The following is a 14000-nucleotide window of genomic DNA, read 5'->3' on the forward strand; positions in this document are numbered from 1 at the left end:
GACAGAAACCATTACCCACATGACTGCAAATCCTGTGCCACCCCTTTCCCCACTGAAAGAGCTGGGACAGCTGGAATGTGGCCTGTGGTGAAAGTAAGGGGCCTTGAGACATGGTGGGGCAAAGAGAGGTGTCTGGCTTAATTGGAGTCTGGAAAAGGTGGAGGAAAGGGAGGAAGGGAAGACTTATGTGGTTTTTAATTATACAACTGTGATGTTTGCACTAGTTGGCAATAAATGAAACTAAGTAAAAAAAAATCCCCAAGTTGAGACTGTTTTGCTAGCAACAAATGGCTGTGCATAGGCCGTGCATGGATTACAAGGAGTGTCACAAAAGCTGGCACACTTGGCAGACCTGCACACACCAGCCAGCAAGAACTGCTGAGGGACTTGCAGCTTGGACACCCCTCCCAGAGTTACGACCCAAAACCAACCCTTTCTCAGGAAGGAAATTGAAGGCACAGCGACAGGGACGCTCAGCAGCTGGGATACGTGTGCCCAGATGCTGTCAGCAGAGACTGTGTCTCTCACTAGCCATTGAATGGTCTTTAAAAGGGGACAACTATTTGCTTTAGGCATTTTTGCCCAGGGTCCAATCTGCAGTGTGCCCCGTAACACCCGGCCAGCTGAAGCCTGCTGCTGGCATGGAGGGATGTGCACGGTGGGAGGGGATCCTGGCAGGGTGGATGGGGTGAAGCACATGTGATGGTCCTCTGTCAGCCCAGCAACACCCAAGTGGTGATGAAGTGGTCAGGCTGTACCAGCGTGAGAAAATCTTATAAGTGGAGCATTTAATAAATGGCACGATTTGGGGGCAGGTCTTCCAGGCTGTCATTTGGGATACAGAAAAAGTAAGTAGCAGCCAGCTGCTGATGCTAGTCTGTCTCTGTGGCCCAAATCCCACCCTACAGTTAGTATAAAGTGCCAAAACCCAGCTTAACAGTAGCTGGGAATCATTGTGTGACCACAGTAGAACTGCAGTGTTTATACACAAAACCTGTGAAATCTCAAAAAGGTTAACAAAAGCAAATGGGCTAAAACTGAACAACACTGTGTGCAGTCTCTGTTCCTCCTTGCCTTACTTCTTTCCTCCCTTAAAAGAAACTTAAAAATTGCCTTTCAGAAAGAAATGCCAGCATTTCAGAAATTTCTTTTCAGAAATTGCCAGCTCTCATCCATGTTCCTCATGGAAGGACATAAAAATAGACCAATATATCAATGACACAAAAAGTAATGTAACCAAGTACACAGATTTCATACAAAATTAAATGGGATCAACTTTACATATTCATTACAAAAACAATTACTCTCATGGCTTTCAACTCCCTGCTACAGCCATCTCACCTTCCCTGTCAATTTTAACTGTTTGTTGGAGGCCCAGTTTCTCCAGCCAAAGTGTGTAATTTTGAGAAGATGAAGTGACAAGCAGTCTGATCCTGCAGGGAGATGAGCACACTGAGCTTCTCACTGCTTGAATAAAACACTATGAGTGCTCAGGCTCTTTTAAAGACAGAACAGGTTATTGGAGTCACTGATACAGACTCACAGCTGGGCTTTTTAAATGCATAGAAAGAAACCCCACTGACTTGACCTGTTTGGGGTATCACACATTTAAAATGCTTACTCAGAACCCTTTTGGTCCAAGTTTGCCATCAGCTAAACTAGTAAGTGTCTATAAACTTCCAGTAACTTTTCCTGTAAGAGTAATTCAAAGCAAAGCCTTGCCCCATTTCAAATCATCCCTTCAATGCACAACACATGTTCAGTGCTGGATAATTAACAGTTGCTATTTTTAAACCACCATGGCACTCATCATACTGACACAGGCCAATCAAGACCAAGACCAAGGCTGATATGGGTAGCCAGTTCTGTATCCTGGCTGCAATGTGAATGAGATGAGAATCATCTCCTTCACAGTTAACAGCCAAGGCTTACAGGTTCTACTGTTTGGACCTATTATAACTAACAGTAGACCAGAGACTCCACCTATTAATGGCACGAAAAAGCAGTATCTCAACAGGGACTAAGAATTTGAGATTGTGCATCTGCTCCCTTGTTGCTGAGAAAGTTTCAGAACTCGATCCCCTGGGGACTCTAAAATCAGGATACAAATCCAAATACAGCTATGGATCAAACAGAATCAGTGTAGTATTGCCACAAGGAATTGAAAGCATCTATCTAGACTGAGCCAAATACAGCATTTTCTGTACATCCTTTACTCCTATGAGACAAAATAGTTGTGCTGTATCTCATTTTTAAGGGGGCTAGTGTCAATTAATTCTCCTGCTGGTGATAAATTTTGTTGCCAGATCACACATACCCCTCCCTAGGCGAAGCAGAATTTGACAGCTGTCATAGTCCTTTGGCCCATTGGTAGAGCAAGCTTTCTCAAACTTCTCCTGCAACTTTCACCAGCTTTGTGGTGGTCAGGCCCTAAATGACCATGCTGCACTGGGATCCATATAGCGTGCTTGGGCTGCTCTGTGATCAGTCAGGGAGCTGCCATTAACTGCATGCCTGACCAGCAACAGGCCTTTTCCACACTCCAGCACAGGGTAGCAAAGGACTGTAAGTTACCATACTTCAGATAAAAGGTTGCCAGCTCCTGTGTGTAAATAGCAGCTGCCACTTTTAAATTATGAGATAATTACTAGTGCTGTCCACTCAGACTATTTGTTCAGAGGCTTTGATGACAAGTAGATTGGGGGACAAAAAAAAGCCCCCAAACAACTGTACAGTGCTTCTGGGAACTGTGTATGAGCCCAGAATGAATCAAAGCTCAGAGGCATGTGGCGCATCTTTCTGGTACATCACTTTGTACTGTCTCAGATGCTGATGGATTCTTGTGTAGCTCTGTCTTCTGCAAATAAACTGTTGTGCTTGAAAACAATAGCACACTGAACCTGCAGTGGCAAAATAGCCTTGCAGGTCAACCGGTGGAAAGCCAAACACATGGGTTACTCCCCTAAGCAATCAACTGGCTGTCCTCAGTGTAGCCATATATCCTGCAGATAGTATTGCTTTTTTAATTGGTACAGATACAGACCCATCTGTTATTTTAAAAAAAATTAATCCCTTGCACATTGCTCAATACCTTCTGATCTGAGCCCCAGAAAGAGGAACATGGGCTCTGGTAAAGTAGGAAGGGTACAGTCCACTCAAGAAGGACATGTACATCCTCCATAGGCAGAAGGTAAGGGTATCCCTGTCCCCTTCTCATCCCATCAGATGCATAAAAATCCTGGATTTAAATATGTGCCAAGATATATATGTTCTCTTCAAAACAGTTTATACAATTTATACAGTACTCACTGTATAAATTTGCTTATCAAGAAGTATCTTTTTTTTTTTTTTCCCCCTGCAAAAAACAAATGCCCTTGGAACTTTCCAAAACTCATCATAACCTTTTTTTGCCCTTGAAAAAACTCTTAACTATCATCTCTCATTCCTATGTCCAACTGAATGAAAGTTATGTCCCTGCTCATCACAAGGGGAGGAAGTTGAACCAGATGACCTTTAAAGGGCCCTTCTATCCCAAACTCTTCTATGATATAGGCTAAAGGAGATATGTAAATGCTCTGAAGTAGGCTGTCTCTCACCACTTTGTAAAGCGCTAGGTGAACTAGTGCACATTTTTATGGTGTATTTTAACTCTTCAGAAGTGGCAGAATGCCTGTGACTGAGAGTGCTTCAGAGGTCCTGGGCACTCCTTGGTATGACAGCTGTAACTCAGCTCCAGTGAGGAAACCCCAGCTGAGCTTTGCCAGCTCACCAGGCACACACTTTTTGCAAACAGAAGGGAGCATGTGGACCATCCGGGAATCCATACACCAACAGGACACCCAACCTAGACAAGCAGAGGGCCAGAAACTGCAGCCTAGTATGCTATTTTCCAGCCTTTAATCCATACACATCCCTGAGAGACTCCTAAGTCAGTGCAGTGCTTAATGACTTCCCAGACCATGCAGCTAGTGCTGCAGTGACAGCATACTGCAATGGCTGTAATCGAGTGAAGATGGCTGCTCTCAGCTAGCCACCTGCAGCTCCTTCTCCCTGTCTCCCCTTGATGTCATTCCTCCCTCAGGTCTGCTGCTGTAAGTGTTGGTAACAGCTTCCTAAATGGGAACAGAGGCACAGGCCTGTTTCCAACAGATGTCTTTTGCACAATTCTTCTCCAGAAGGTACTGTATGGCTGGCTCACTGCAATTGCTCCTGTGTAGAACGCATACCTGTATTCAGCAACCCCTCCTGCATGCTTCTTCATGGCTGTATCAGAGCTCATTCCATAGAAGAGTTTCACCTTCTTGCCATTCTTTTCCATAATCTCTCCAGCACACTGGTCATGACCTGCAAACATTCCTCCAAGCATGACAAAATCAGCACCAGCTCCTGTGATCAGCAAAGTGATACAAAAGAAAGCAAGGAAGGGAAAAGAGGGTGAAAGACAAGTAAGAACATAGTGGCCTCCAAAAACAATAGCCAGCCCTAAATAGTCTGGTACAGAGAGTCCCCTCCTGAAACAGATGCAGCAAACTTGGAAAAAATGCTGTACTGAAGAACTGACACATGCTGAAATGTGTTTCTCTGGTATTTTAAATGGAGAAAATCATTTTCTGTTGTGATGACAAAGACAGTTTCTCCCCACCCAACTCCCTAGCCTGTCTAGGTCTTGCTGAATGGCAGCACAGCCTTCTGGTGTGTCAGCCACTCCTCCCAGTTTAGTGTCATCAGCAATGTGCGGAGGGCACACTGTTCCCTCATCCAGGTCGTTGATGAAAATATTGAATAGTACCAGTCCCAGTACTGACCCCTGAGGGACTCCACTAGTCACAGACCTCCAACTAGATTATGTCCCATTCTTCCTTTCAACCAGTTCATAATCCACCTTACTACCTGACCATCAAGAGCACACTTCCTCAGATCATCTACGAGGATGCTGTGGGAGACAGTGTCAAATGCTTTACTGAAATCAAGATAAACCACATTCTGTGCAAGCCAGACACCTGGATAGCTGCTTTCTTGACAGGGACCTCTGTCTGGCTCACCACTGTCCTCCTGGCAAGTTTTTCCCCGAGTGGATACCATGGCTGGGTCCCTTTCAGGGGGAGGACAATCACTAGCCGAGTTCTTACCTTGAGCCAAGAAGGGGCTCCACGTGCCCTGCCTGCACGAACTGCCGTGAAAACTGCAGTGCCAGGCCCTGTTTGCTGCTCCTGGTCACTGTGCTCCCCAGGGGCTGCTCTTCTACCTGAGGGGGTCAGGCCCTGTCCCTTCACCTCTGCCCATGGTCAGTCAGAGCTGCTGCTCCCCAGAAGCTCTGACTTCCCCCCCAGGGACAAGGGCTGGGACTGACTCCGTCCCACTCTCTCCATTTCTCTCCATCTCTCGCCTTCTCCTCCTTGGTTTCGCCGAAGCTTTCCTTGCCATTTACCCGCTGCAGAAGGGCTTCACCAGCAAGATCCCTCGCTCTGGTGTCCCTCACCTCAGTGGCTTCACCAAAGTGGCGAGGGAAGGCATAGTCATGAATCTACTGTACTCCTGACATAAATCAAGAAGATCTTTTAATAAGTGATGGATTTTTCAAGCCCATCACCTGTATGTGTTCAGTGCAGGTCTGAGTGACCCCTTGTCAAAGAGCTACGGATTGGTCTGCACTTGATTCTTGCTTAAAAACTCTGGGCCAAGCTACAATAGCTACAACTCCTAAATATGTTCCAGATACTGAATAACCACAGTGAATACTCAATCATGCCTGTTCAGTCTCTCCATTTCTCCTGGCTTTGCAAATAATGAAATAAATTCCACTGGGAGTAAGATCAGGAAGAAGGTTTTTGGAATCAATCTGGATTTTCTACCATGATTTCCAATATTTCCAGCTGGGCTGGAACTATTCCACCAGCATCTCCTCTTGTGATACTCTGGCATATCTAGTCTTGCTTAAAAAAAGTTTGGCTTTACTCTTTTATGAGCCTGTGGTGACCCACCCCTGAAACAAAGCATTTTCCTGTTCAGAAATTCAATGTGTATGTGTTAGAACAGGCCTCCCCTCCACCCAGCTTCTTCCCAGAACTGGCAAAAGAACTGGGCTACAAACCTCACTTCATAGAAAAACAATGAGCCTGAACTAACCCAGCCACATTATGAACATATCCGAACTTGGGGGAGATTTCAGCCTAGGTAAGTCTGGCATTACGATCTGCTCAGATCTCTGTCACTATCCAAACAATAGCAGTGGATCTTGAAACCTGAAGAGTACATGAAATCATTATCGAATCCGCTCAGCTTCTGCCATCTGTTTAAAAGCTCTGCAGACAAATCTGAATTTTGGAATATTTTTATTTTGGGGTACGTGACAACTGTGGAGTGTGCACTGATTTATAAAAGCCAGCTCCCTCCCTCCACCCCTTTGCCAAGGAGCAGACCCAGCAGCAATGCCCAAGAGCGGAGCACGCAGCTGCTCTGTTGACCTCACCTCCCTTGCCTGGTTGTTGTTTGAAAGGAACAGTATGTCCAGGGTAAAGCGATATTAAAAATAAGACTTGTGCAAAGCTGCTAAGCACATCACAAGCATTATTTACAGCCAGACACCCATTCAGGTGTCCAATCATGCCAGGTACCTGGCAGATTTTTCCTGAGCTCTCTTGCTTCAGATGGCTGAGTTTTAAAGCCTCAGTTTGACTCACATATGAAACTATCATTAAGCTGCCAAAAACAAAGGGAACACTCGTCCTTTAAGATATTCTCAATTACTGGTGTGGAGCTCCTGTGGTTACCTGGCACAACCTTGCTCTACTTTTGCAAAAAATAAGTAAGTACCCTGGGAAATTTAGTTGATGTCTTCTTCATGGGTGGAAGAAAAGATTGTGAGGAAGGAGGGATGGATTTGGGGTCAAGGTTTCCAAGAACAAGTCAAAGGCCTGCCAGAGGACATTCTGGACTCTTGGCCTTGTCAATTCTATCTCCTGATCCCCAGTTCTAGTTCTGTCTCCGGTTGTGGGTCTCACAGCCTCCAAATTATTAATGCAAAACAGTCACATTAAATCTACGCTTCAGAATCGTGGAATTTTGGTTCCTGTGCACTTAAGTATCTATGTATTATTTTTCTTTTGACTGGGTATTTTGGGAGGAAAGCAAGTATGTTTGAATTACAGGACTGAAACTCACCCAACTTGAGTAACTTTTGCAAACTACAACATAATTCATCATGGTCTTCCAGAAGAAGGGAGCTATGTTACAGCAGGCACAGCATGTCTAAACATTGGAATGACACATGCTTGCTGCCCTGCAAGCTCCAGGAATGACAAGCCCATATTAAATATGCTTTTCCAATATTCTCCAGAATTTTCCACCCTGCTTTGGTGTTGCAAAGATGCCTGAAAGTTTCAACTCTGTTCCACTACTTTTCTACCAGTTAACATCCAACTAGGAGGCTGTCATTCTTACCACGGTCTCTCTTACGCACAGCTTTTTGTATGACCATTGGTGAGGTTTGCAACACCCAGCTGAAGTCTTTCATTTTCAAGTACAGAGAGCATCGTGCCATCATTTTAGGTTGTGGGTGATTGGGAACATGTGGCAACAACCCCCTACATAATACAGGATATGATGGGCTGCATTGCATAGAAACATCCCAGTAGCTCACAGAGAGTTTGCTAGACCAGTTCTGTTTCTACACGATGCCACTTCAATGCATTAGCTTCCCTCTTGAGGCCTACATTGTATCTGGGCTGGTTTTGCTCATCACATTTCACAGTGCCTTCTCTTTCAAGCTGTAACAGAATATGTGTGCTGACACCAGCCCAATCTTGCAGCACTCAGACATTTCTGCTGGGTCTGGATGGCGTCCCTCAATTGGCTTTTGTATGCCTGATAATACAAGTTACTGATAACCAGATTGGCTCTGCACACGTTCAGCTGGAGTCAGCCTGGATTTGGAGCCTGGGCAGCCCTCCAGACAGATGCAGCCTAAGTTTGCCTGGAGCACAGCAGACCCCAGAGTCAACATTCACCTGTGCTCCAGCTGAGCCAGCAAGCCTTTGCAACAATAGGTACACATACAGACCTATTGGAAACATGAAAAAAAGCCAGTATGATCTGTCAGGTATATTTTGGAAACAGTTATGTCCCCAGTTGATTTTTCCACATGATTTTTCTTTCCTTCTCCTTCCCTGCTCCTGTATCTCTTCTCACCACTACTGTAAGGAACAGCATTACTGTGTTAAAGATCCTGGCATAGGATTCAAAAGGCACATTCTGTTCCTGGCTGTGTCACAAAAATATATGTGACCTCAGGCAACTGAACTTCGCATTTCTGTGCTTCGACTTCCCATCTTTAAAAGAGGAGACAGTAGTGCCTCCCTGGGGCGTTCTGAGAAATGTGTTCATGTTATCAGCCTTTCCAAGGGTGCAGTTATACAAACACTCAGAGAGCCCAGGACAAAATTCTTTCATGCTTTCTCTCATTCCTGTATCAAAACACCTCTTTTTTTCGTGATCAATCCACATCTTTTCCATTATCATCTCCCATAACCAGATGGCAAAGACTTCTTCAGTTTACCAAATCTATACCAGGTTCCCATCCAGCAGTTCCAGAATTCCAAGCCTCTCCCAAAATATCTGTCACTCCTGCCATTTTGGTCCCCACCTTCAGAGCTTCTCTATTCCTTGCCTTTTTTAATAGGCTTCTACTTTGTTTCCCCTCTGTCAAAATGCCCAGTCTGCCTCTGACTCTTGACACCAGGCAATAGTGTCATCTTCCACTTGTAAAGCTTTTCAGCATTTTCTTCATGGTTCAGAATTCTTCACTTGCACTCCATCCACTCTATTCCTCATGTTCTCATGAAATTTCAGATTCACAGAACTGTTTTAGTTGGAAAATACCTTTAAGATCATCAAGTCCAACTGTTAATGTAGCACACTGCCAACCAAGCACACCACTAAACCATGTCCCTTGACTCCTCCAGTCACATCTCTAGCCATTTGTCAATGCTAGTCTCCACATCTGGGACTCCCTTACACATTTTATTATTCAAATGGCTGCTCCATCACTGCTTTATAATGATCCACCAAAAGGAGCTGGTACAATCACTTTAATCAAAAGTCCTCTTTGCATCTCTTGTCCATGCTTTGTTCAGTCCTCCATCCCCAGGTGAAACTGTACATCTGTGTGTTTTAGTACCTGGTCTCTGCTATCCAATATATTTAACTCCTCCCTCACAAGAGGCTCTCATCAAGTACAGAGGTCTGTGCTAGACTATTCAGTATCAGTATCAAGATGCATGATTGTAAATGCTAGGCATAGAGGCTGTTTTCTATATGCTTCACATAGCCTATCACCTCAGTAGCATTCAGTAAACATTAATAGTAAGAACATTATCTAGAAGCTTACTTTGCCACCCACCTTTGACAAGGGCACACGTAGTCAGATGTTCACAGTGTGTCCACCTCAATTATACATAACAAGATATGAGAAGTTTATTGCCTCAGGGTAATCTCTCTCAGTTCTAGCCCTGTACCTGTGGTGCACAGGTCAGACTGATCTGTCTGGCCTACTGTGAGAGTAGATACTGCCTGTATAATCTCAGCTTTCTGATGCTCCTCTGTCCCAGGGACAACCCATGCTAGCCTTCAAACATGTACCACTGTGAATCCCAGCACCTCCTGACAATCATTAATGCCAGAAACTGCCCTGTTACAGGTTTCAAGCAAGTTTCTGCTCATTAAGCCCAAAGAGACTACAAAGACCTTTCAGACTTGCTATAAACATCGCAAACAAAAACATTTTGAATACTTTGAAGTTGCTTCCTGTTGTTCTAACTTCTGGAAACGCTCTTGTTGAAGAAAGGCCTTTTCCATGGGCCACGTTTCTGTGCAGGCATCTGGGAACACGGTGAGGTTGCAATCTCAGTTCACGAGCTCCCCACGACTACAATGCAAGAACCGGTCAAGCTGCGGAGCCAGACAAAGTCAGGCAGAACAACAGCCTCACTGCAGGTGGCATGATGTCAGAGTGGGCTGGGCTGTGGAGAGGTCAGGTGATTTTTTAATACAATCTTCTTAACAAAGAGGGTGGATCCTGCCTTTCAGCTATGTCAGAATCACCAAACTGGAAGTATCTATTCCCTATGTCACATGGCCCAATGGGTAACACAAGGGTGATGTGAAATCTTGTGACTGAGCAGATTCCTTGCTGGTAGCAATCACTCCACAGCAGTGCTTAACATTCTTTAATTAAGTCTTCCTTGTCACCTGACCTGTCTAAATTAAACAGGAGCTGTCTGCAAATTTAGAAGACAGATTTTTGTTTCAACCTCTCCAGGAGGCGCAGAGTTTTTCTTGGCAGGTCTCTAACCTAAGTTTAGGCCTGTCCCTGCTCTCCATGCTTGCAAGGCTTCTTGCCAAGCAGACATGCTGTATCATAATATGCCATCTCCTGTATCGTACCATCCTGATACCCCAATAGGAGAGACTGTGCTGTCCCACTGTGTTCTGGGTATTACCTCACTGTGACATCTCCAAAGGTCATTGTGGGGGGGATGTCAGACCTGTCAGACCAGGATGCATTCAGCACCTAGTTCACATATGCTGCTGCAACAAGGTTATGAGTGAGTGACAACCCTTAGCACCTCACACCAATGCAACTTTCATGCCCAACAAAAGCTACTCACAGATTAAGTTCTCTATTCTAGCACCAAGAGCTGGTGCAATTCAATGAAACTATTAGCATGAGAGCAAAATCTGTTAATAATTAACTTAGATGTTTTAGACATCTGTTCAACTCTAGGGATACAGTATAAATAAAATCTCATCTCTTCAACTGGACAGCTGATCCCATTAACATCTCTGGGGATCTGGCCTGCCTTTTTGTTTTGTTTTTCTATCCAACAAACATTCCACCAGCTTGTCATCCATTCAAGGCTCACGTCAGCCAGATATGGCAAAGTTACAGGCATCTTTGAACCCTACGCAGAAGAAACCCGTATCAGTTTTCTTTCTATTACAGTCCCAGTGGCTGTATCCCATGCACACCTAGCAGATAGTTTCTAAATAGGACTTCGACCACTGTATGGTTTGCACTGCAGAATTTGGACTAGCTGGTCCAAAGAGCAAATTAATGTCTGTTGTGTTAATTTCACTGGAGTCAACCACAAGGCCAAATGTAACCTATCACTGATTACACATTCAGGGTCAAACTGACTTCTGTGCCACTGCTGACGGTGCTGGAGGAAAGTGGGCTGTAAGGGGTGGCACTGCTCACTGTCCTTACCAAATGCTTTGGCGACATCTCCTGGGCAGCTGCATCCACCATCCTGCACAAAGAAAAGATGACAGTGAGTGGCAGGGGCCTTATTCAGGGCACCAGTGAGCACGGGTGCTCCAACACCTGCAGCAGAACAGCCTCTGATCAGGAACAGTGCAGCAGAGCTGCCTGTGCACCACTGGTAGACATTATCTTGGCTGAATTTTTAGGAATTATGTATTATCCTTTCTATTGCTTTCCTTCCTCAGGCTCATTTACCATATAGTCTACTGAGAGCACCCTTGATAAGTGCAACAATGCTAATTCTTGACTGCAATTTTCTAAATCCCGGAAACTGATTATCTGAATCATTCCCTGCCATTCAATGGAAAGCTATATCATGCAGAGCTACCACAGACCTCTACCTTAAACCACCAAAGACATTTAAAGTAGCTTTCTCAGCAGTTTAGAATATATTAAAAGGTCACAGTGGGAGGGGGTGAGGAAACAGACCATCAGATATGCTGCATTTTGATCTGATAGTATCTAAACAAATCGGGTAATCTAATCTTTGATAAGTGAAAATGAATGTCTCATACTCCTCACTCTTTGCTGTGGGTTTGGTAAAGAAACAGCAGCACACCGAGTTCTTTAGCATTTTAGATGTACGTGTTTCAGTTTCAGTGCAAAGAAGTGGCTGATGAGGGGGTTTTGGTTGCGGGGAGGGAAGTTACGTATGTGTGAGAGAGTTGCAAAAAAGGAACGGCATCATGTGCTATGGTTCTTGAGGTTTTGTAAAGGCCTGAGCATCAGATGAAAGATCATTCTACTCTACACAGTCATCATACCAAGAGGACTCCTCATTCCTTTGATGATCAGGGTCTGTTCCAGACTGACAACAGCTTTCCTGCTTTTGAGGCTGCTCCCTGGACTTGTGTGGTTACTTCATTTTGTTTCACCTCCCTGTTGGCAGACATGCATGGCACGACCTGCGGAGCACAGCCAGACACTTCAACCATCAGCCATTTCAGAGATGGCTTTTGCAGGTAGCTGGCAGTGGGTCTGACTGTTAAAACCTCTCTCTGAGCAGAAAAGGAGCCAGACGCAAACTGAGCAGGTAGATCCAAAAGTGAGTGGCCTTTCAAAAGGCATCCCACTGCAAACCCCGCCTAGTAGAAGTTAAAGGCTTTTATTCCATTTGCTGATAACCTCTAGCACATTATGCCTTTTGTTGAGCTAGACACTCTTGCTGTCAGCTCCAGAAAGGAGTGCTGGGCTGACAGCTGAATATCTCTCTCCTGCTAAGGGCTCGGCTTGTGCAATTCTCTCCCTCTGACAAGTCTGTCAGAGCCTGGAGGAGGATGTGAGTGTGTGTGCATGTCTCAGGGGAGGAAAAGCTGAAGTAGAAAAGGAGGTCTAATAATCTTCAAAGAGAGGTGTCAGGAATTTGCCTGACTCTTTCTGTCTGACTGTGATAAGCTGGCTATGGATGCTCTCCGGTAGATGGGTTTCAGTCTGTTCTTGTTGGGTGGCTCAGTGTCTGACTTTCATAATTAACCCAGTAGTGGCAGCGATGGAGAATTTATGCTTTCAGAAGTACCATGAGGATGGAGGCCTTACCCTGTAACCATTAATCAACGTTTTCAAAAAACAACACTTTGAATGTCCTCATACTACAAAATGCTGAGCAGATTAAGAGACTTTCCCAAAAGCTCATGAGTTATCATTAAGATAAAATGAACCAATGATGATGATTCGTAGCACTTATCTATAAATGTTTCCACCTAATTCACATAAGCAGGTAAATTTAAGGATTCAAAGAAAGGGAAATAAAAAGGTGACATCCTAAGCAGTAATGCCAGAAAATAATATATAATGAAGCTATACATATTGAAACACTTCATTCCATGTGAAAAAAGCACTCTATTTAGAAAACAAGACTCTGCTGCTGCTGAATTCAGTTTGGGAAGCTTCTGATTGCAGTTTAGCTAGTCCCAAGAGAGGCCTGGGTCTGGACTCAAGACAACTTGTAGAACTGCTAGGCTAGAGTCACGGAGCTTGTTGCAGGCTCAGCCTCTACCTCACAGCCCTAGGGGAAGGTATGTATACAAATCGCCCTGTGAATTCAGAAGAACTGGAGTTATTTTGAAGTAAGCCTACCGGTAAGGGTGGCCATGGGGCCTGTAAAGGACATTATTAGATGCAAATTATAGTAATTTTGTAACTACGATTTATGTTTCAAGGAACTTTTATAATAGAAAAACTGGATAACCAGCCCTTCTCATGGTATTAGAAAACGGGTATTTGTTATGCAGAAAATACAAGTACATGACGTATACTGCAGCAGAAATAATACATATGGTGCTTTATTCTGAGCTACATATGCTGGGCTTATTTCTGTGTGGAAAATGTTCTGCATGGAGGAAGAGATGATATGGCAAGTTGCTGGGTGAAGAACCTCTTAGTCATCCTTTCCACTGAAAGCTGATGGTCCATCACCCAGGCAGGGTAAAAGGGAAATAGGGATCTCTATTCAATGATAGCCAAATGATAGAAAACACACGCAAGGCTGCTTTCCATTCCCCACATTGCTGCCTTACTAGAATACGTGACTGCTTCTCTATCCAGCAGAGTAGTTCTCTGACCTACAAGAAAGAGAAACTTTATCTCAAGCAGAGTGTTTCTTAAGGAGCTCTCCTGCTAAATAGCTCCTCCACTGTAACTCACCGCTGCACCTTCTCAAGGCCAATGGATTAGCAGGAAT

The 14000-nt window shown here is 44.5% G+C and overlaps 1 protein-coding gene across 1 annotated transcript in view; it reads right to left on the reverse strand.

The window, feature by feature from the left end:
• The window catches only part of GMPR (guanosine monophosphate reductase), a 44670-nt gene that overhangs the window by 3635 nt on the left and 27035 nt on the right, over positions 1-14000 (reverse strand). Inside the window, exons 7-8 of the mRNA XM_010000994.1 lie at positions 11264-11306; positions 4227-4386 (exon numbers count right to left, since the gene is read on the reverse strand). Coding sequence (XP_009999296.1) covers positions 4227-4386; positions 11264-11306 — 203 coding nt within the window. The remainder of the gene's footprint in view (positions 1-4226; positions 4387-11263; positions 11307-14000) is intronic.

This window comes from Chaetura pelagica, unplaced genomic scaffold (assembly GCF_000747805.2).
Source record: "Chaetura pelagica isolate M959 unplaced genomic scaffold, ChaPel_1.0 scaffold104, whole genome shotgun sequence".
Lineage (NCBI taxonomy): Eukaryota > Metazoa > Chordata > Aves > Apodiformes > Apodidae > Chaetura > Chaetura pelagica.